The sequence below is a fragment of the Anabrus simplex genome, chromosome X, assembly GCF_040414725.1.
Source record: "Anabrus simplex isolate iqAnaSimp1 chromosome X, ASM4041472v1, whole genome shotgun sequence".
NCBI classification, from domain to species: Eukaryota; Metazoa; Arthropoda; class Insecta; order Orthoptera; family Tettigoniidae; genus Anabrus; species Anabrus simplex.
In genome coordinates, this window is record NC_090279.1 from 216,780,111 (window position 1) to 216,803,128 (window position 23,018).

General features: G+C 39.9%; 2 protein-coding genes across 5 annotated transcripts in view; one reads left to right on the forward strand and one right to left on the reverse strand.

Moving 5' to 3' along the window:
- Positions 1-23,018, reverse strand: part of LOC136886796 (uncharacterized) — a 262,354-nt gene that overhangs the window by 183,142 nt on the left and 56,194 nt on the right. The gene's annotated exons all lie outside the window — the stretch shown is intronic.
- LOC136885977 (serine protease gd) overlaps positions 1-23,018 on the forward strand; it is an 88,951-nt gene that overhangs the window by 33,460 nt on the left and 32,473 nt on the right. Inside the window, exons 3-4 of the mRNA XM_067158685.2 lie at positions 4,193-4,428; positions 7,048-7,185. Coding sequence (XP_067014786.2) covers positions 4,193-4,428; positions 7,048-7,185 — 374 coding nt within the window. The remainder of the gene's footprint in view (positions 1-4,192; positions 4,429-7,047; positions 7,186-23,018) is intronic.

Consider the following 23,018-nt stretch of genomic DNA (forward strand, 5'->3'; position numbering starts at 1 on the left):
TTGGTCAACTCTTGCTCTTTCCCGACCTCCATGGTATTAGTTTTCAAGGCCTCTAGGGAGTCCTTCATCTTCACGCCCTTTTTCTCTTTTGCCGATACCTTCATTTTTCGAAGTGTCGGATCTCCTCCGGTTTCGTTCTGATTAGTGCTCCCCAGCTCTACTTCCTCTTAAAACAACAATCAGCACTACCAATATCTCGACCATCTAAATCTCAATAAGCTGCGAGTAAATGAAAGAGTGCGCGTCGTATCTCGGAATTATACCCTTGATGCGACGCCGTGCGGTTACGGGCGCGCAGCTGTGAGCTTGCATCCGCGAGATAGTGGGTCGGCAGCCCTGAAGATAGTTTTCCGTGGTTTCCCATTTTCACAGCAACCAAATGATGGGGATGTACCTTAAGGTTACGGCCGCTTCCTTCCCACTCCTAGTCATACCTTCTCCCATCGTCGCCATAATACCTACCTACCGCGTTAGATTTGTCTAAACCGTTTAATTAAATGCAAAGCAAAAACTATATTTATTAACATACATCGTTTTCACTTTTAATATCGGTCGTTTTCTATTATTTTAATATTTCACCCTTTTCCACTCCACCCCCCGCCCCTACGGGTGTCTTTCCCAAACAGTAAACCATAAGTATCATGTTTGGTTGAGAGCTGTGCTGGGACATGCACACGTACATCCATGATCTCGGTCATTTTGGACATTCTTTGCATCCCTTCTAACCCCCATCCCGACTGGGAACGAACTTTGGCTCAAACGGCATTCAGAGTGTCACGGTTCATTTTACCCCAAAGACTATGAACTCGCCACTAATATCGGTCATTTTTCGGATTTTTACATTTCACCCCCCTTCCTTTACGGGTGCTAGGGGTTTGTTGCCCCTACAGTAATTTTTCCAGATATTAAGTTATATGTGTATCTAGTTTAGTTCAGAGCTATGCTGAAACATACACCCACATTCCCCCGTAATCCCTGCCATTTTCGACTTTTTCTGTCTTCACTCCTCACCCCCCCCCCCTCACCCCCATGCAATGGGGACTTAACTTGGACTTCGTTTTTATGTATTGTCGGAGATGAGTGGCACATCACAACACAACAATGGCCAATGGAATGTAGTTGCTTTATGAGCTTTTGATTTATTGTAAGCATTCACATGTACTTTTCTTTCGAGTCTGTGATATTAGGGTAGTCTTTACTCCCTCCTGTCTTATTCTAGAAGCGATCGTTCCTTTCTTCACTATTTTCTGTGTCGCTACGCGGTTCTACATTTTAGACAATCATGGCAAAAACCATCGTCAGTTAACACGACTGAACAATGCAATGCTCGGCATCAAAATTGTATTATCACAGTCGGTACGCTAAAAATGTATGGAAATTGTATTCTCTGTAACTTTTGTTATGTTGTAATGCTTTTCGATAAGACCAATAACATAGGTATTTAAAAATTGACTTTCAGACGCCTTCCCCTAAATTACCATTTCATCCAGCGTGAATCAAGTTATTTATATCCTACACTGTCGTACCTTATTCCCAAACTTTACATACCGATTTTCATTAAATTCTGTTCACCAATTTTCTCGTGGTTCGGTGTTGATATAGATTTAGCAACAAAAATAGATTTTTTGTTGCTAGTGGCTTTACGTCGCACCGACATAGATAGGTCTTATGGCGACGATGGGATAGGAAAGGTCTAGGAGTTCGAAAGGAAGCTGCCGTGGCCTTAATTAAGATACAACCCCAGCATTTGCCTGGTCTGAAAATGGAAAACCATCTTCAGGGCTAAACCAAACCAGAAAAACCAAACCCCATGGCACTACAGCCCTTGAAGGGTCTTGGCCTACCAAGCGACCGCTGCTCAGCCCAAAGACCTGCAGATTACGAGATGTCGTGTGGTCAGCACGACGAATCCTCTCGGCCGTTATACTTGGCTTTCTAGACCGGGGCCGCTATCTCACCGTCAGATAGCTCCTCAATTCTAATCACGTAGGCTGAGTGGACCTCTAACCAGCCCCCAGGTCTAGGTAAAAATCCCTGACCTGGCCGGGAATCGAACTCGGGGCCTCCCGGTGAGAGGCAGACACGCTACCCCTACAGCATGGGGCCGGCATCTTCAGAGCTGCCGACAGAAAATCGATATTAATTAATATCTTTGTTAACATAGCCGGTAAAGTAAGATGTATAAAACATAAATGATTCGGAAATTTAATTCTCTATAATTTTAGTTATGTAGTATTTATTGATAGGACCACTGATAACGTAGATATTTGAGAATTACATTTTAGGCCTTCCCCTAGACTACCATTTCACTCAGCGTGAATAAAATTATTTACAGCCTAGATTGTAGTGGCTTATTCTCCGACTTTCTTCAGCCATTCTCTCGTGATGCCCGTACAGACAGACAAGAGATGACGGCAAATCACTGCCGACACGACCGGTACAGAAATACCCTTGTACAGACAAAACTCCTGTTCTGAGACTGTAATAATATTTTGATCCGTTGAAGAAAACTCCCTTTCTCGAAACATGTTCGGTTTGTAATAAATTTCATACTTAGCACTGACAAGGTGGACGTTTAATTGGATATATTCATGTGCTTTATTATTTGTCAATATGGACCATTGTAATACCATCCATTATTGTTACGATTATCAATTATTAATCAGTAACTCCAAATTCCAAGAAGACGCCTCACATCGCAGCAACTTATAAATTGGCATCAGTCTGTCGGCGCTGCAATAATCGCACCTTCTACTCGAGCACCAGCACCAGAGCCCTTAAAAGGCGATTTATATATATAGGCCTACAGGGTTTTTTTTAGCTGGTTCCGCAGCAGCACTCAGAGCCCGGCACGGCTGGCGCAATGACACTCCGTCGCTAGCCGGTATAATGCGCACTTCTCCTCCCCACTACTCACTGCAATTCACACTAATAGAAATCAGTTTCTAATGAAATTATTAGTCTAAAACATACCTGACATTACATTTGATGTTCAAAATGTTGTCCCTCAGCTGTCAAACACGCCTGACACCTCGTAATTAGGTTTTCAGACACTCGGGCGAATCTCAGCCCGTGTGATGTTCGAAATAACTTGTGTAATGTTGTCTTGTGTGAGGGTTGTTTACATACACTTCTCCCTTCACCAACCCCCACAGGTAATAATCACAGGGATTTAAATCAGGAGATCTAGGGGGATAATTAACGACACGGTCTTCGAAAACTTCCCGTATTTCCTCCATAGACCGATTAGCAGTGTGTGCCATCGCATTATCTTGCATGAAGTAGCCATTAACTCCTTTCTTCTTCCGTCAGCTCTTGAAAGAATGGTCTGAGAAAGAGGTCTATATAGCGATCAGCATTTATTGTTTCACGGAACCATATAGACCCTATAATTCTGCGAGCACTTATTGCGCATCAAACTCCTATCTTTACATCATGAAGTGGACGGACATGTTCTGCCCACCAGTAGCGATTGTTTTCACTATTTACTTAGCCACTTAAGTCCTTGGTCAACATACCCATCGTGAACTGACTGAAGCTACCAGTTACAATACTGAACCCTAGCGAAAATGTCAGGTCCTCTTCAATATTGAGCAGGGGTGGGTTTGTACGGTTTTGCTTTAGTTTTGTTGCTTTGTGGGCAGAAGATAATGACACATTAGCTTGTACGGCGAGACGCGACAGGGATCTTGTTGGAGTTCTTTCCATGAGAGCTCATATTTCGTCAAGCTTTTCCTCTGTTAAAACGGTTCGTCTCCTATGTGATTTCTTGTTAAGACTGGACCCGGTGGTGCGGAACTTCTTTACTAATTTACGTACCGTACTCTAATGGGGAGGGAGGATGCCAGGAAATTTGCGAATGAATCGAAAGCGCCACTCTGTATAAGAAGAATGTTTCGCATAGCACAACACAATGAATACACGCTGCTCTACTGTATACATCACTTGTTAAACACGTGATTACTTTAATATTCCTATTTTAAAACGAACACATTGAACACGCTACCAATACCACATATGTTAAACTAAACTATTACTGTGAACCAATGGTTATCGCTACCGTACTGCATTAGATCATCTTAGCCGGTCATGAAGCAATGCCTCTCTCGGCTGCGCTATTGCGTTCCGTGCATGTTCCCCTGACGTACGGAGCAAGCTGCTGAGCCTGACAAGAAAATCTGTCGTGTTGCAGGTACTCGGAGGTGCAGGTGCAGGTAGTGCTGAGCTTGCCAGTGCCTGTCACAGAAGGGGAAGTGGGCGAGCTATCTCTCAAGGGAGGCAAGAAGGCCGCTGAGGAGGCGACAAGACAAGTGCTCATGGGCAGACCACACGTCCTACAGTTCTACATAACCTTCCCGCCAGGCAAGCCCGTGCCCACGCTGCTGAAGATCACCGTCAACAACAAGGACTTCTGCGTATCCAAGAACCGTGAGTCTCTCTCTCTCTCTCTCTCTCTCTCTATCATTTCACCCACCTCGTTAAAATCTTGGAGAAAAAGGCATATAAAAAGTTTGCCTGCTGATGCACAATGCAAATTTGCTCAAAGATAATAGGTATTACTGAAATTTCAGCAATCTAGTGGTGCAAAATTCATTTTTCAAGATGGCTCAACTTGTTAAAATCACAATACATTTCATTAGCAAAATGTCGCTAGCAATGGATAGCCAGACTCCTATTGAAAAGATACAGGATCACGCATCCTGTCCATTAATTCTCTGAAAACTGGTACTCACATAAATAACAGAATAACAAGTGTTCTCAAAAAAAAAAAAAAAAAATGGTGCTATGATTCTGATGCTACACCATACAAGGAGTTTTACATTCCCTATGAGAATCAACACCTGTCGACACTTCATGTACATAGTCGACCTTAAGAACACACCAGTAACAATAGCTTTGTGGACATACATAACTGCTGAGGTGGAACCAGGCCTCATCTGGGAAGAATATTAAATATGTATCTATTTCTCAGGCTTTGGTTTGTTCTTGGAGGGAAGGGAATGTGAACTTGTCTGCTCTTGTTTATTTGATCCTAGGATCTTCCTTAAAGCCTTTTTCTAAGATTATTTATTCATTTATTTGAGTTTGTTTGGGCCATCTGTGAACCATAGTGCTTGTGGTGTTCTTGGCGGGAGGTTTGCCTGCTGCTTTCTGTTGGCCGAGTATTTCTTAATTTTCTTGCTGAGCTCTATTGTGCCTATCTTAGTCCATTTCCTAGTCTGATAGAGGTCTCCTTCTGTAAGGGACGTTAGGAAGGGTCTGGTCTGGATAGGTAAAGGGAGTCACCCCAGTTAGTTATTGTGCCTGTATTAATACAGTATTAAGTTCTGACAGACCCACACCAATCCAGTGCTTTTACCCTTGTTGACTATTGTGAATATCTTGTAGGACACCCTGTGGTAGTCTATTCTGTACATTTGTCTGTAAAAAGTTATTATTATTCTTAATTTCACAACTTTATAGTTGGTAATATAGCACGTATTTCAATATTTTTACATATAAGAAATAGAGCTTAATCATAATGTACATAACTGTACAATATACGCCTTGGCTATAGAGGTAGCAGCCTTTTCAATGTACGGTCCGCATTCAGGAATGTTCTCACGATGTCGCACGTCTTCAGAATTCCAGCCTTTTGTGCCACACTGTGAGTCTAGATGGGGAGCTGCAGTTTCATTAAGTTTTCTGGAAATGATGGTGTGAGTCCAGTGGAAGAAAGAGAAAAGGAAGAATTGTCACTCTGTCTTGTTTCCAGACCCTTGCTACTTCCATAGTCAGAGTATATTTATCAATCTTCTCCCTGTATTTCCGTTTCATATTGTGGTCGTTCGGGATAGCGATGTCAACGAGATATGTGTTGATTCTTTTTGTCTGTTAATGTTACGGCTGGTCTATTGTGCGGAGTAGTTTTATCTGTTTGTATCGTTCGATCTCAGAAGAGTTTAAAATTTTCATTTTCCGGTACACTTAGTGGGGAGTATTTGTAGTCAGGTATCTTGTTCTGGATCAAAGATCGGGTCAGGCCAATTTCTCGCTGTATAACTTTGGCTACATCATTATGTCTGTCAGTGTATGATGTTGGCTCCAGTAATCTGCTGTTGCATTTCCTGCACTCATCATTCTTAGTAGTAGGATCACCAGGTGAGTTCGCCATGCGGTTAGGGACACGCAGCTCTGAGCTTGCATCCAGGAGATAGGGGGTTCGAACCTCACTGTTAGCAGCCCTGAAGATGGTTTTCAGTGGTTTCCCATTTTCACACCAGGCAAATGCTGGGGTTGTACCTTAATTAAGACCACGGCACTTCTTTCCCACTCCTAGGCATTTCCTATCGCATCGTCGCCACACAACCTATCTGTTTCAATGCGACATAAAGCAGCATGAAAAAGTAGGATCTTTAAGGATTTTTTTACACCATTATGGCCTACTTAGGAGCTCGATTGAACCAGATGTGTTGGCCTTCTTCTCCTCCCAAAATCTCTTCATCCTCTCGTTGATCTTCTTTCTTTGTAGTTCTGTCCAAGTTATAGTGGCTCTCGTGTTGGGTTTGTCTTCAAACTGGTGATTGTCTATTTTGATTCTGAATTTACATCCGTCCTGTATAATGTCTTCCGAGATGTTGATTTCCTGGAAATCTGTTTCAATTGCACGAAGCCAGCTGTTCTTGGTTTTAGATGAAAGGGCCAGGTTGAGAATTATTTTTTAGTTAGTCTGTTACTGTTCATTTTGATAATGTGTCCGTAAAATTTAAATCGTCTTTTCCGAAAAGTGTGAGGTTTTTTTTTCAGAATGACAATATATTTCCTGGGATGATTTTTTCCTCCATATTCGCTCTATAAAAATTTGGCCAAAAATCTTCCTTAACATTTGTCTTTCCTGTTTCTCTATGTTTTTGCTTAGAGACCCGCCATCAATGATTAAGGTTTCTGAAGCACGTAACGCTTTAGGTTTGATTACTGTATTATAGTGTCCAAGTTTTGCTTTGCGAGATACTAATTTTTTATTGCACCTGTTCCAAGTGATCCTGTAAGCGTTGTTATTATTCACAGCTCCATCAGACACCCGAGCCAGGATTACTCTACACTCGTTCCTGTCGACAGGAGTCATGGCTCCTCCAAGCAAGGACTTTGCAATAGTGGGCAGCGTCCCGATCGTCAGCGTTCAGCAAGAACCTACCCATATTCCAGGTGAGATGTCCTTTAAAATAAGTCTCTTTTATGTGCGCTGTCTCCTTTAAGAACTGTTCGCGGGAAATTGGCTTAACTGTGACACACTGAAGTTTTCATGTCCTAACGTGTTCGAAATACTAAGTCATCAGGCCAAGTGAAACAAAAGGTATTTTAATTTCTTAAGGGTGCCGGGACAGAAGCATGGCACATTTTACATGTGTTTTAAAATTACATTTCATGTAGTTCCATTTGTCCAACGGGGATGAAAGTCACAATTTTCAATCAGGAATTGTAAATTGAGATAAATTCCACATGACAATGAATATTGAACAAAAATGAGATGTCAGATGTATATTCCACAAAAAGCCTGACAGGTAGGTTAGTTAACTGAGCAAAGCAATATGACCTAAGCCTTTCCTTTCTACCTTTACAGAGTTTTGGCTGACAGTGCACGAATTGTACTTTACGCTAAAATGTCTGCCTCTACTTTAGTGCTTTGAAGTTAAATTTGTGTAGGCCTATTATATCAAAATATTGATAGATCCCAATTTTGCATTATAAATATTTCTTTTATCATGTTCAGCAGGGGCATAACAAGAGGGGGGGGGGGGGATTACTGGAATATTTACGAAATAAAATAAACAGAAACTGACAATAAACTCAATGTGTTGGCTCTTTTCAACATTCACAGAGACACACTGTAAAACCAAGAGATATCTTGAATCTATTTTATAAGAAGACTCGAGAGTTGGATTTTAGATTGTAATCTAAACATACCATTCGCTGTAAAACAGCTAACCTTGATCACATTGTTCTTGTTCTGTATTTTAATGTAAAATTGTCTACTGCAACATAATTCACTCACACATGCACAAGCAACTTCATTATGTTCCCCCCATCGGTTGGTCCTGGCTATGCTACTGATGTTCACGCCAACTTTGTCAAACTTTTTTATTCTATATCCTCATCTTCAGCCTTCCTTTCACATGCTTTGCTAATTTTTCCACTGCTATCGCACGCATCCAAAATACTGCTTAATGAAATTAAGAACAGGATTAAAAAGAAAATTCAACAATATACATTGCAGGATCAGTTTGGTTTTACAACAGGGAAGGGAACAAGAGAAGCTCTTTTAGCATTAAGAACTATTCTAGAAAGAAGACTGAGTGTTAGCAGGAAAACATACATTCCGTTTGTGGATATAGAGAAAGCCTCTGACAAAATAAACTGGAAACAACTCTTTAGGAACATGAAGAATATAGGACTGAACTGGAGGGACAGAAAACTCATTTTACTCCTGAAAAAAAAAATCACAGCACAACAATAGAAATCAATTGTAATGTTAAGACAGCATCCATTAGAAGGGGAGTGAGACAAGGTTGTGCATTATCTCCATTTTTGTTCAATATATTCATTGAGGAGGCCATATCAAAACTTAAGCAAAAAACCAAAGTAATTAAAATTAACGGACAAGAAATCCACTGTATAAGGTTTGCCGATGACATTGCATTAACTGCAGATTCAGAGAGGGAAATAAGTAAAATGTTACAACTTTTAATATCAACACTACAAGAATCAAAATTGAAACTTAACACCTTGAAAACAAAAGTACTAGTTGTCAAGAAATCAATTGAGGAGATGCCAATAAACATTAAGATAGGTGACAAAACTGTACAAGTAAATCAATTTTGCTACCTGGGAAGCATTATCACTCAGGACAGCAGGTGCACCACAGAAATCAGGATTGCTCTAACTGAGCAAGCCTTAAATAACAAGAAACAGCTTCTGAAAAGCAGGAACATGAACATTAAAATTAGGAAAGAATTTGCCAAACTGTTTGTGTGGAGTATTTTGTTATACGGTTGCGAAAGATGGGTCTTAGCAAAACAGGATATAAAACGCCTGGAAGCAATGGGAATGTGGATATGGAGGAGGATGCTGAAAATTAGTTGGACAGAGAAAAAGTCAAACAATATGGTCCTTAAGGAAATAGATGAAACAAGAGAAATGATCAACACTGTAGAAAAGAGGAAAACCAAATTCCTTAGTCACACCTTCAACATAACACATCCGTCATGACTATGCTGGAAGGAGAAGTTCCGGGTAAGAAGGGAAAAGGAAGGCCGAGGAAAAAGCATCTGGATTCCGTGATGGACAGGCTTGAATTTGAAAAAATATGTTTACCTGAAACGCTCAGCAGAGGAGAGACAAATGTGTTTGCAGCAACAAGGCCTTGCCTTTAGGATATGAATGATGAATGCTAATTTTGTTATGATGGAGAAATGCCAACATTATGATTCTCAGTGTGTTCTATACAGCAATCAAAAAAAAAAAAACCAAAACCCATGGTGCAACAGCCCCGAAGGGCCATGGCTTACCAAGCAACCGCTGCTCAGCCAAAGGCCTGCAGATTACTGCGGTCAGCACGACGAACCCTCTCGGCCTTTATTCTTGGCTTTGTAGAGCAGGGCCACCATCTCACCATCAGATAGCTCCTTAATTGCAATCTGTCACATAGGCTGAGTGGACCTCGAACCAGCCCGCGGATGCAGGTAAAAATCCCTAACTTGGCCGGGAATCGAACCCGGGGCCTCCAGGTAAAATGCAGGCATGCTTAACAGACGCCTCATTTATGAGATGTATATTCTGTACCTGAGTATGCAGTTACTTACTGTACACCTCCAACTATGTATACACATTCCCTTTCAAAATCTAGTTCTTCCTATAGGTATAGCTCTTACTGCTTGTGTTCGTACCGGGCGAGTTGGCCGTGCGGTTAGGGGCGCGCAGCTGTGAGCTTGCATCAGGGAGATAGTGGGTTCGAGCCCCACTGTCGGCAGCCCTGAAGATGGTTTTCCGTGGTTTCCCATTTTCACATCAGGCAAATGTTGGGACTGTACCTTAATTAAGGCCACGGCTGCTTCCTTCCCATTCCTAGGCCTTTCCTATCCCAAGAATTATCTGTGTCGGTGCGACGTAAAGTAAAAAAAAAAAAAAGCTTGTGTTCACGCCACGAAGTTCACTTTGTCAGTAGGCCTGCTGTGAGCTGTGTGCTACACAGCAATCGGCATGCACACAAATTTACTAATCTGTTTTGCTCAATTTATGTACCGTATTTACTTTTTCAAATAATTGCTCAATTTTTGTATCTCATGTCAGATGCAGCTACACTTTGTTCAGCTTCCCTACACCCCTTTGAATGGGCATTTTTTTTTTTTTTTCTTTGTAAGACATTTCACAAGTAACACAGGCTAATTTCTTACTGCGTGTTTTGAAATCAACTCAGTGAAATGATATTCTGGTGATTGGTTCTGAAACACTTTTATGAGGAAATACTCAAGTTGGAGGTCTGATTTGCAAACCGTGTAGTTTTATAGAATGAATAGAGGGATATGGAAAAACGTTCTTGCGTTTTCAGAATGTAAAAATTAATCATGAAGATAAAATATTATTAGTGTTTGTTAATAAATATCTCGTGTTGCTTATCTCTAGTAATCCAGAGAGAATATGAAGCTCGAACTGTATACATGTTTGACTGTTCAGTGAATGACTAAAAAATGAAATAAGTGTATAAATATAAAACCAATTAAAATCAAATACGGTGCATAGGTTTTCACAACCAACAGAGAACAACGTTCGTGTTTTTGATTTAAACTCTTTGGGCCGCATTTATTTGAGTTTGTTTGGCCCATCTGTGAACCATAGTGCTTGTGGTGTTCTTGGCGGGAGGTTTGCCTGCTGCTTTCTGTTGGCCGAGTATTTCTTAATTTTCTTGCTGAGCTCTATTGTGCCTATCTTAGGCAATATAATAAGGTAAATCACCTAATTAATACAATATCAAATTAATACTTCAATTTATTTTGATCATGGTACCAGTTTTGGCCTATTGATATTATCGACCATAAGGTCTTAAAACACTTATAAACCTAATTGGCCATACATATAACAAAAGTAGATAGCATAACACTTGAAAATAGTTCTGATCTAATATTCAATATCCACTAAAATAAGTCACTGTTTTGAGGAAATAACACAATACTTGAAAATTCTTATGATCTGTTGGTGTACTTCAATAAATATAAATCACTGTCTTGAAGATCTATAAATAATTTGAAGGACAAATGAATATAAAAGCAAACTAATAAAAACACAACAGGAGTAAATGGAACAGAGAAGTAAGGATCTGAAGGAAATAGCCCTTACAACAGAAGACACCACAAATAGGATAAAATTGAATACAAAATTCAAGAATACAAACCTCCGCTTTACCATTACGCAAAACAAACCAACACAGACATTTTCAACCGAGGAAAGGGCACGGAGATCAAAGCGTCTGAAGTATTAGGAGGACCGCAAAGCCTGAACAATTCCTTCAGAGAAATCTGAATAATGGACTAAGTGATCCTATGCAGTCATGAAAGAAGAAGAAGAAGAAGAAGAAGAAGAAGAAGAATTGTGAAAAATAAGGTAGAATATATTGATGTTAAATCATCTCTTAATTGATTGTGTTATGAAACAACACAGGTATGTCCTATTGACTGAAGGTGTTTCAGTGCGCTGTTCTGATAGTTTTATACAAAAAGCAGTGTATGTAGAAGCGATAAAACTTGTGTTGAGAGCAAGTTTCAGATATTCTTGTACTAGGCCGGTCATTGGAGTCGCGTGCTCTTGACATTGAACAAAAGAAAGTAAACTAAGTGCACCTAACTAGCAGAATGTAGTCTATAAATGAAAATCGTTCCATTGGGCTAACTTTTTGGAACACCCTGAATTAAATTAGGCAGTGCTGCCATATATTTATCATTATTATTTCACTTAGAGAGAATAATTGTTTCTCTTCATTTTGTGACTTTTCATGCCCCTCTGGCAAATGAAATACTTGAAAGAGAATTTTCAAATTTTTGTACCGATTCACATCAACAATAGGAAATATCACACGGTACCGTAACAACAGTCCCATAGACGAACTGGTCTGCAGCAATGGGAAGTCGTAGCGCTCGGTACCCACAATTGACTTTGTCAGCAGATGTGTCGCTCTAGTGATGAATTTCATTTCTTGGAAAGTAAAGACATTAGTCAAATAATTTATGTTGTCAACAAGTACCTCACTTACAGAATTGTCCAATGATGATTGTTGTTTAAAGGGCCTAACAGCTACATCATTGGCCCCTTATGGTACGAGGTGAACGAAACGAAAATTAAAACTTCAATTGTATTGGAATCTAAAACGAATGACCATGAAACAAAAACAATCAGTGGATCCAATTCACAACACCTTATTATCTAAAGGGGTCCAAAATCCAGATCACCCACCCCTCATAATAGTACTAATCACTGGTAAAGCAGAGCCAGCAGCGACGATTAACCCATATGTGCCCACTGTCGACAATGTAAGGTCAGGCGTATACCGTTTTAAATGCAATACCTGTAATTCTTCTTACATAGGACAAACAGGATGCAACTTCAAAATTAGATCTCAGAACACGTTAACACGATAAAATACAATACATTTTCAGCAATAGGGCAACACATGCAGGACGAAAAACATAATTTCACTACGTTAGACCAAAATATTGAAATTATCAGTATCCTAAACAAAAGCCCTCTTCTTGATATCACTGAAAATTGTTTAATACACCTTGATCATTTTTTTAATCCTTACCAAAACCTTAATGACTTGTCTGAAAAACCAAACATCCTTTTTTACTTCCTTATCTTAGTTTTCAAAAGCTTCAAGTTGACATGTAGGCGGTCAATCTTCCATGTTGTACACACCTTCTCGAGCTACTTGCCCCTACCCCCCTGATCCACCTTAGACAACTCCCCTTACTCCCTTACACCTCCCCCCCCCCCTGCCTTCCCATACCTCTGTTCAATTTCTGTTCTTACTTCCTCTTATACTTCATGGCAAGCTAAACAAGGTGAGCTTCATAGTATTACTTATCTTACCATATTTCCCTGTTTTTATTTCTAACATTTTTTCTATAGATCTCATAAATCCATATCAACACTGATAAGTTCATATCCTACAATACACTCTAGGAGTTTATATATATATCACTATCCACCTTTAGAATTACCAAAAACAAAAGCATGTTATTTGTTACCTAGCAACAATTGTAAATTAAGCTGCATCCTTCAAGATCCTTTTTAACCTCAAGACCTAATATATTGACTTCAAAGCTCGCAGTATACCTGCCAAGTTTTAGAAGCCAAAAATAGCAAGATTTTTTTTAATTCTTGGATTTCATCACACACATTCCACCACGGTCTAGGTTAAAAAAAGGTCAGGATAAAAGGCATGCATATCTACAGTTACAATGTGAATTGACCATTAAATTTAAAATCTTAAACTAAGAGAACATAAAAATGGTTACAAGAAAATGTACTTATTCATTCTCATTTATGACACATACAAATAACATTTATGTCACACCGACACACGCAACAAAATGCATAATACCTTATTTTTAAAGCACTTTTTTTGACGAAAAATGCAGTCGAAAATTTTGGTTGCGTAAATTACTCAAGGAATTCAGATAATTACAAATTATTTACAATATTCATTTACATTTAAAAGATACATCGAATAATATATAAACACAATTGGTTCAACTCATTTGGGGTTATCGTCATTTGACGTAAAATTCCGGGGTACGGTTTATTCTGAAAAGTCAAATAGGGTACATAAGGTAAGTTAGACACATGGGTTTGAAGTACTGACACTGCAATATTCTTCCCGATACGAGCTGACAATAAAAGTGAAATAAACATGAACTAATAAAAGTAAAATTCATGTAAAGTCATAACAATGGCACACCAGCAAAGAAAGAAAACTGTCCAACACGAGAGGGCCGGGCGTCGAAGGAGGGACCCTGCTACATTACCTCAAACCGTTCGTATCCAATCTTGTAAGAGTGACGTGTCCATCCACCCTTTTTCTTGAATACGAACGTAGATCACTCGCGGAAATTTTGCTTTAGGCATTGCTTTTCGTTTTAGAACAATGCAAGGTACAAGCTTTCTGCCATCAGCTGTTACAGCAAACATTGCAGTGCATCGTTTTTCGCTTCCAGTAGCGCGTACGATAACACTGTATGTTCCTCTTTTATCGATTGTTCGACTTTGTGGCATATGGAAACTGATTGGCGTCTGACCTGCGGTTCCTATAAGGGAGATCACTGTACGCTTCTCAATCACAAAGCGATGAAAATGATTGAAATCATTCGGTTTTTTTTTTTTTTTTTTTTTTTTTTTTTTTTTCTTCAATAATGCTGTTCTTCGTCGAAGAGAAGGTCCATTTCTCTTCATAAAATGAATCAAGCCTCGGCTAACCTTCAAATCCGAGATACTGATTCCATGTGCAGCGGCTATTTCTCATTGCTATTCCGTGAGAATCTGCTTATCCAACGTTGCGTAACAAAATCATATATTTAAGCAGATCCTCGTCTACGTGCGGAAACTTGCCGCCTTTTGGTCCGCGAAATGCTTTGCGAGACTAGTTGGGCCGCTTGAAGTCCACTTCTGTTACCGCGGTAGCGTACGTTTCATTTGGACACTGAATACTTGCTGCACGCTGCCCTATCCCCGTATGTTTCGCGAGTTTGTATGATGCAGTATTACAAACCATTTTGAGATCACAGAATGTCCTGTACCCCAAACACTCGTGAAAACGAGTGCAGTGGGATTTCCTGACGGCTAATAGCAGCACGTTGCCCTGTATTTGGATTGCCCGCTTTCGCAATAGGAACCCTGCTACTTGAGTAGTTGACATCTTTATTTCGAAACCCTTCCGGAGCTGCGTGATGGATGTTCGAAGTTGTGGGTGCGTCAAATACGTGAACATTTCTTTTTTCTCCACTTTGGACCCAAAAATATGGGATGCGTAAATTATGCAAGGGCGTGAGAAAATACGGTAGTTTCCTTTATCAGACGGTAAAATGAACGGAAATTTATAGGTATCTCTGAACACTTGGAGATAACGTTTGTTATATATTTTTGGCCGTAACGAGAAAAGGATAAAGTCCAGAAACTGTCACCGACACAACCCCCTTAAAAACATTCAACTAATTAAATGTATGCATTTAAATACGCGAAACTAACACATACAAAACAATCCAATATGTACCAAACATTATTGATGATGATGCGTGTTGTTTAAAGGGGCCTAACATCAAGGTCATCGGCCCCTCCATACATTATTAACATACGACTTTGACAGAGGGGAGGGGGAAGCATAGAAAATGCAAGGAAAAACACGTGGGCTACAACTCCGATGAAACTATGCACAGAAACGATGTTGAACAACAATAACAAACTCATTCTTCCGTCCCGATTAACTGAGTCGCTAGCGCACGCTAGCCTCTCATGCTTGCAGGACGACTGCCGCCTGGTGAGCGGGAAATACGATACACGAAGGCGACGGACGAAACACTCACGAAATAAAGCATCAAATAAATACGCCTGAAAATGAGGTTTCATAAATTACACAAGCACATAAGAATTTATAGTTTATCCTAGGGGAAGAGTATTGGCCGTACTAGAGGTTGCAATGGTCAAAGATAGGAAGAAGTAAAAATAAATCGGAAGAAGAGTTAAAACCCGGAAAGTTTCTGGGTAAATCGGAAGAGTTGGCAGGTATGTCGCAGCAAGAGTGCTCAAGAACGTCACATTGCTTACGATCTCCACAAAAAAAGTGTTACATTTTATTTGTATCCTTCAGTTCTTTTAAAGAGTGTAAAAACTATATGAACTTCAATTGTTCACTTCTTCATGAAAGTGTTATACGTGTTACAATTATCCTTTAATGTGTTTTGATAATTGTATACTTCTTGCCCTGGTTTTTCAATCGGCTGATAATAGCACCACATGTGTGTCGAAACCGGTCCCGAATTAAACATGTTGTAACATAGTTTGTGCAACTGTATATCAGTGTATTGAATAGGCGGAACCTCTTTTTAACACTGTGATACGGAACAGCTATGAAGTTTTTAACTTTAAATAACGGGTATACTTAACGTGAGAAGCTGTTTACAGTTCTCTGATGTATGTTACCTTCATAAAATAATCTATGGCTACACCAAATGTAATACTCTTCCGAGGTACTTACCTATACACGTCTTCCCCCCGCCCAACACGCAACGCCATGCACGCCAAAACTTTTTAAACCGGGCGAGTTGGCCGTGCGCGTAGAGGCGCGCGGCTGTGAGCTTGCATCCGGGAGATAGTAGGTTCGAATCCCACTATCGGCAGCCCTGAAGATGGTTTTCCGTGGTTTCCCATTTTCACACCAGGCAAATGCTGGGGCTGTACCTTAATTAAGGCCACGGCCGCTTCCTTCCAACTCCTAGGCCTTTCCTATCCCATCGTCGCCATAAGACCTATCTGTGTCGGTGCGACGTAAAGCCCCTAGCAAAAAAAAACTTTTAACAACGCTCTATCTTCCACAGTCTCCCAACTCTTGGTAACTCACACACATTTACTCCCCCCCCCCATGGCACTACAGCCCTTGAAGGGCCTTGGCCTACCAAGCGACCGCTGCTCAGCCCGAAGGCCTGCAGATTGCAGGAGTCGTGTGGTCAGCACGACGAATCTCCTCGGCCGTTATTCTTGGCTTTCGAGACCGGGCACACACATTTACACCTTTCGCATTCTTCAAAGACAAAATTAAAGGTTCCTTTGAAGTCTTCTCCAGGTTTCCATCTTCTTCCATCCATCCATCCATCCAACCCACGACCTTTTTTCTTCCTAACACTGTAACCGACCCTTACCAGTTATCATTGCCATTGTTGTTACTTTGTTATTGTTGATACTTGTATTGTTGTTTATACTGATTGTTATTTTTTATACTTACTTAAACTTGTTGTTATTATTAGTGTAAAATGTCCCTCCATAGGCTGTATGTAATAAATAAATAAATAAATAAATAAATAAATAAATAAATAAATAAATAAATATGACCATAATGTGAAGTGCGTGTATTGTAGAATGGTCTTAATGGATATTATTGATCAAGAATATATACTGCAGCATACACTGGGCCGGGCTGAGTGGCTCAGATGGTTGAGACACTAGCCTTTTGACCCCAACTTGGCAGGTTCAATCCTGGCTCAGTCCGGTAGTATTTGAAGGTGCTCAGATACGTCAGTCTCGTGTTGGTAGATTTACTGGCATGCAAAAGTACTCCTGCGGGACTAAATTCCGGCACCTCGGCGTCTTCGAAAACTGTAAGAGTAGTTAGTGGGACATAAAGCAAATTTAAAGTGTTGTTATTATTGTTATTATTGTTATTATTATTATTGTTATTGTTATTATTATTATTATTATTATTATTATTATTATTATTATTATTATTATTATTATTATTATTATTATTATTATTATTACACTGTGGACCGTCACTGACACTGAACACAGACATGTTAAACTGCTGTATTGAGGCTTTTTACCTCAACACTTTTTGAGATAAATGAATTATTCTTTTTGCATTTTAAACTATAATTGTGTGTCTCAGCACTGGATTTAATTTATTCTTTTATTTTTAACACTGAAATATAAAAGAGGGTCAATACATTTCTTACGTTTTTGAACTTTTTATTTCTTCCCTTTATTTCAAATAATGCATGTAATTTTCTTTTCTCTTCATATCTAAAAATCTAAAATTGTTGCATCAATGTTAATATACTACTAGAAGAGCCGTGCTGCTCCCGCAGTGTACGTCAAGTAACTCGTCTTGATATGCCTGCCCTTTTCAATGGTTTTGTGAACATTTAATAAGAAGCGCGTTACGGTATGCCGCAGTTCATAGTAAGAATTCATCCATTCTGACGTCATAATGCCGTCTGTTTTGTAAAAATATGTCCATCCTGCAGTTCTTGATATAAGCTTGCTTGTGTCGTAGAAGGCAATACAATTTTCAATCGCGGTTCTTCTACATAGAACAGTTGTCTTTTGAAATCATTGGTTAGTCTCGAAGCGGTGTTTTATGCCAGGTAGAGAACTATTTTAAGATACCTGGCCTTCACTCTTTCTAGTGTAGCCAGGTTATCCTTCGATAGGTGTTCCCAGATAATGTCTAAGGCGTATGTCATGATGGGGTCTGTTTGTACGTAGACTTTTTTCTCTTAGCAGCATGTAAGTTACTAGGAACGCTCTGCCATCTGTTGAATATATTTCGAATCTGGGAAAGGTTAGAGAATTAAAGGGTATTTCGCAGGGAACGGTATTCTTCCGTGATCAGAGGAAGTGTATACTCTCTTGCTTGACAGGTAGTAATCAAACACAGCTGTAACCCGCTAAGTACAGAATGTATTGCGGGTTAGGGTAAGCCTTCACCTTTAATTATTGGAGTAATCATTTAATTATTTGATTTTATGTTTACTCAAAGTTGGCTGAACCTAGAGACCTGTCAATGTCTCACGATTGACCAGCAGGTAAGTCCGGAGAGAATACAACAAAAATGAAGCAACTCGGTCCAGTACAACAGACGGATGGATTTGCCAAAGCTGTTTTTAGTAAACTCATTTAATATACACATTCGAAAGACAAAATGTGATTGGTAAAGGTAATCCTTTTTTCCACAATACAGTTAAGAAAATTTTGACTTCGTGTGATGAAGTTCGAAACATCTGGGTAGAGATGTGTATTGCTATTATCATCATAATTGGATATGTATCTTTATATGAATTACTCATGGAAAGTAATCATCAACACTGTCATCCAGTTCAGATCACAAATTCCAGGTTGTTAATGTGTGTCTATCCTGCTATCGCTCAAAGAATCAAAACACCGTGTGACACCATTGCAGGAACGAGCAGGAAAACAAAGCACACAGAACACGCGTTTCTTACTCTTGAAAACAAATGTCTCCATTCTATCCGCCAAGGATATTAGTACGATCTAGCAGCAGTGTAAGGAATTGTAAGGCTGTCATTCACGTTTACCAGAAGAGAGACCGATGTGATGATTTATTAGTTAAGAAAACCAAGCCAGAGTGCTGCTTCCACATCACATTTGGCAGTAAATAAATTATCTCTCTTACCGTGTGGTTCTTTTTCATGAAATCTTGAAGGATTTTATGATATTGGTTGCTGTTTGATTAACAGTAAAAACAGTATAATAAAAGCATCAATACCAGAAACCAGTAAGACCCAACCAGCTCCAGGAAAAGGACAAAGAAAGATCAGTGAAGTGAGCATACTATTATCTAGTTAAGGCCAATATAGGGTTAACAGTGTAATCACTTAATAAGTCAATCAATCAATACTGATCTGCATTTAGGGCGTGGCAGATTCCCTATCTGTTGTTTTCCTAGCCTTTCTTAAATTATTGCAAAGAATCTGGAAATTTATTGAACATCCCCTTTGGTAAGTTATTCCAATTCCTAACTCCCCTTCCTAGAAAACAAATATTTGCCCCAATTTGTCTTCTTGAATTCCAACTTTATCTTCATATTGTGATCTTTCCTACTTTTAAAGACACCACTCAAACTTATTCGTTTATTAATGTCGTTTCATGCCATCTCTCCAATGACAGCTCAGAACATACCGCTTAGTCAAGCAGCTCGTCTCCTTTCTCCCAAATCTTCCCAGCCCAAACTTCACAACATTTTTGTAACGCTACTCTTTTGTCGGAAATCACCCGGAACAAATCAAGCTGCTTTTCTTTGGATATTTTCCAGTTCTTGAATCAAGTAATCCTTGAGGGTCCCATACAGTGGAAACATACTCTATTTGGGGTCTTACCAGAGACTCATATGCCCTCTCCTTTTCATCCCTACTACAACCCCTAAATACTCTCATTACCATGTGCAGAGATCTGTACCCTTTATTTACAATCATATTTATGTGATTACTCTAATGGAGATCTTTCCTTATATTAACAGCTAGAACTTACATTGCTGGAACATCTTATGACACCATGACTTCAGTTGCAACAACGTTCCTATATCATTCAGTTGTAGTATTTGTAGATTTAAATGCTGAACAAGCTGCAAGTGACATATTAAACTGAAGCAATATCACCAGTTATACTAGAGAACTCTTCAAATGACAAGAAGAGGCAGAGACCTCCAACATACACTCTTGAGTTATTGCTATGTTGGAGGTCAGAGGAAGGGATTTAATGATGTGATCAAGGCTATCGTGAGGATGTGCAACACTGATATTAATGACTGGGAGAGCTCAGACTTGGAGGTCCTCGGTCCACCATGGTATGCTGCATTCTGAAGAAAAGTGCGCACAACCAGCGAGTGCCGAGAGGCTACACAGCTGAGGAGAAATGGAAGAACTCCTGCTGCCTTTCACGCATTGGGCTGTAGTCATGTTCGGAGTTGCAGATGAAGAGACCAGCCTGCTCGATTTCGAGTGCTTGCTATCATCAATCATAAAAGCAGTTATTGTTTCTTATCTATTACGTATAAACTCTGTGCTACAAGCTACAAATGCTACCCGTGTACTCATTAATCTATAATAGTTTAGGCAGCGTTCTCACTTGGAAAGGTTTTGTATACACGTTATTTCCACCTTGCCCCATTTGTATTCAAACTGCCTGCTCCCAAGATTAGCTAACATAATTATAAAAGGGGTGTTTTTTTTTTTTTTTTTTAAGTAGACACTAGTTGTTTGCATGCGTGTCGTGTGCCGGCATGCCTTGGGAACAACACTGCTCCGTTACAGCTCTGTTCTGTACTTGCTCAAATATTCACCCGCCCCGTCCGAGGTGCGCTCAGTGATACGGAACCTGTCTGCTGCAGACATTCACCGACAGATTTGCAAAGTGTACCGTGCTAACGCTATGAGTGAAGGCAAAGTGCATAAGTAGGTACGAGGCTTCAAAAATGGCCGTAACAACATCCATGATGAGGCCCGCTCCCGTCGCCCATCTCTGATCATAGACTATTTGGTGGCTTCAGTTCAAGCAAAGATTCGTGAGGAGAGATGCTTCACAATAACAGCTCTCTCAAACACCTTTCCTGACGTGTCTAGAGGTCAGTGTTTCTGAAAACCTAAACTTTAGGAAACTGTGCTTCCGTTGGGTCCCTAAACTCCTAACAGATGACCACAAAAACACAAGATTTGAGTGTCAATGACGTTTTTGACTCGTTATGTCGAAGAAGGTGACGATATGTTGAGTCATATCATAATGGGAGGCAAAACATGGGTTTCGCATATCATGCCCGAATCGAAGCAACAGAGCATGGAATGCAGACACACACATTTGCCTGTAAATGTGAAGACCAAACGAGACTCTGTCCCCGCTCAAGATCATGAAAAGGGCTGTGAACTCTCGGTTATTGGAGCAGGTGGAAAGTTTCTATGAAGAGGGTATTCAAAACTTAGTTGTAAGGTATGATAAGTGTTTAAACAAACTTAGCAACTGAGTTGAAAAATAGAGTAAAGTATGTAGAATCTGCAAATGTGTTTGAAAATCGTCTCCGTTGGTAGTTATTTTCAAACGGTCCTTACTTATTTAGCCTACAACAATCTGCAATAAATGTACTTCCTAATGGAGGAAGAATTATTAAGTTAGGAGAGTGATTTGTGAGATTACCCTCCACGTACGAACAAATGCAGATTTTGTCTTCTAGAGATTAACATTACTAAGCCTAATAATTTCAGTGGATGGCGGAGGCCAAGTAGCTAGTTTTGCTTCATAGCGGTCACTCTGCAAAAAATTGTAAGAAATGTGAACGGTTCATAGTTCTCAACACCTTAAAGGCTGCATGTTTGTAAGAAATGATCCATGAATCTTCTGGTTTATTGGAGCTGATTCAATCATGTTGTGCAGTAAAACATTTGGAACAAAACTAGAGGAATATTGTTTAGAACTGAATAGTTAATCATCAGTTGAAACTTCCAGAAGTAAGTCTGCTTCCCTTTGGAAGCCAATGAGTGACCTAAATTTCCACTCCAAAGGCAGAGTTCTTTGGAGTGTTGGATGAAGTCGGGGTTCAAATGATTGCCTCCCACTCTTTAGTTGACAGAACTGCTGGGTGACTTTGTAGAACTTGTACACAATCCCAATCTTCTAGATCCTCGAGATAGTTTGTGGTAGCAGCCAACCACAGGTGAGTGTCTTACTTTAGTTTTTGACTCTACCCCTTCTATGATTTCCTACATCGTAGGTTTGTCCCACTCTATTTGTTGACAGACTCGGTGGTATCCGTGGTGACTTTTCCGGCAGAGGAGACTCCGGTGAAGGACGACTTCTACCTGAGCAGGATGATTGTCAAGCTGCTGAACGCTCTGGTGGACATACAGAAGGAACGACTTTCATTGGAGCAGCAGATACTGTCGATAGGGAAACACAAGCTCTTGTCGGACAGAATACACTTCAGCGACAACTAGCAGACGACAGGAAAATTGTTCTTGAACCTTTCAATCTGCGACATCGCTCTGATTTTCTCCTCTTTTCTTGGTAGGCCACAATAATATTGCATCCTCTCCCACCTTCTACCTGCCTTCCTTGGTAAGTGTCACTCCTTTCTTCTTTAGCATAGCAGCCAAAGACTGCACGATCTACAAACGAGAACATTAGTTTGCTGTGTAGTGGTCTTCACCCAGACAGTAGGAGCCATTGGGATTGTGTGGACTATTCATTCTTTTGGAGGGTGTAGCTCAGTTTTGTAACGGGTCTCATTCTGGAATAAATGAAATGGCACTTACAATAGAATGTAGTGCAATACCTCGTTTTAAAACATCATTCTCCAGCCACCACACCTACTACACTCCAACCTTTCTGAACCTTCCACTTTAAACTCAAAACAAAAGTTGGTAGGACACCGTCCCAGTAAACTGTGCTCAGAATCGAAAAATAATGTTTAATTCAACTAATATTAAGCTGATGCATGT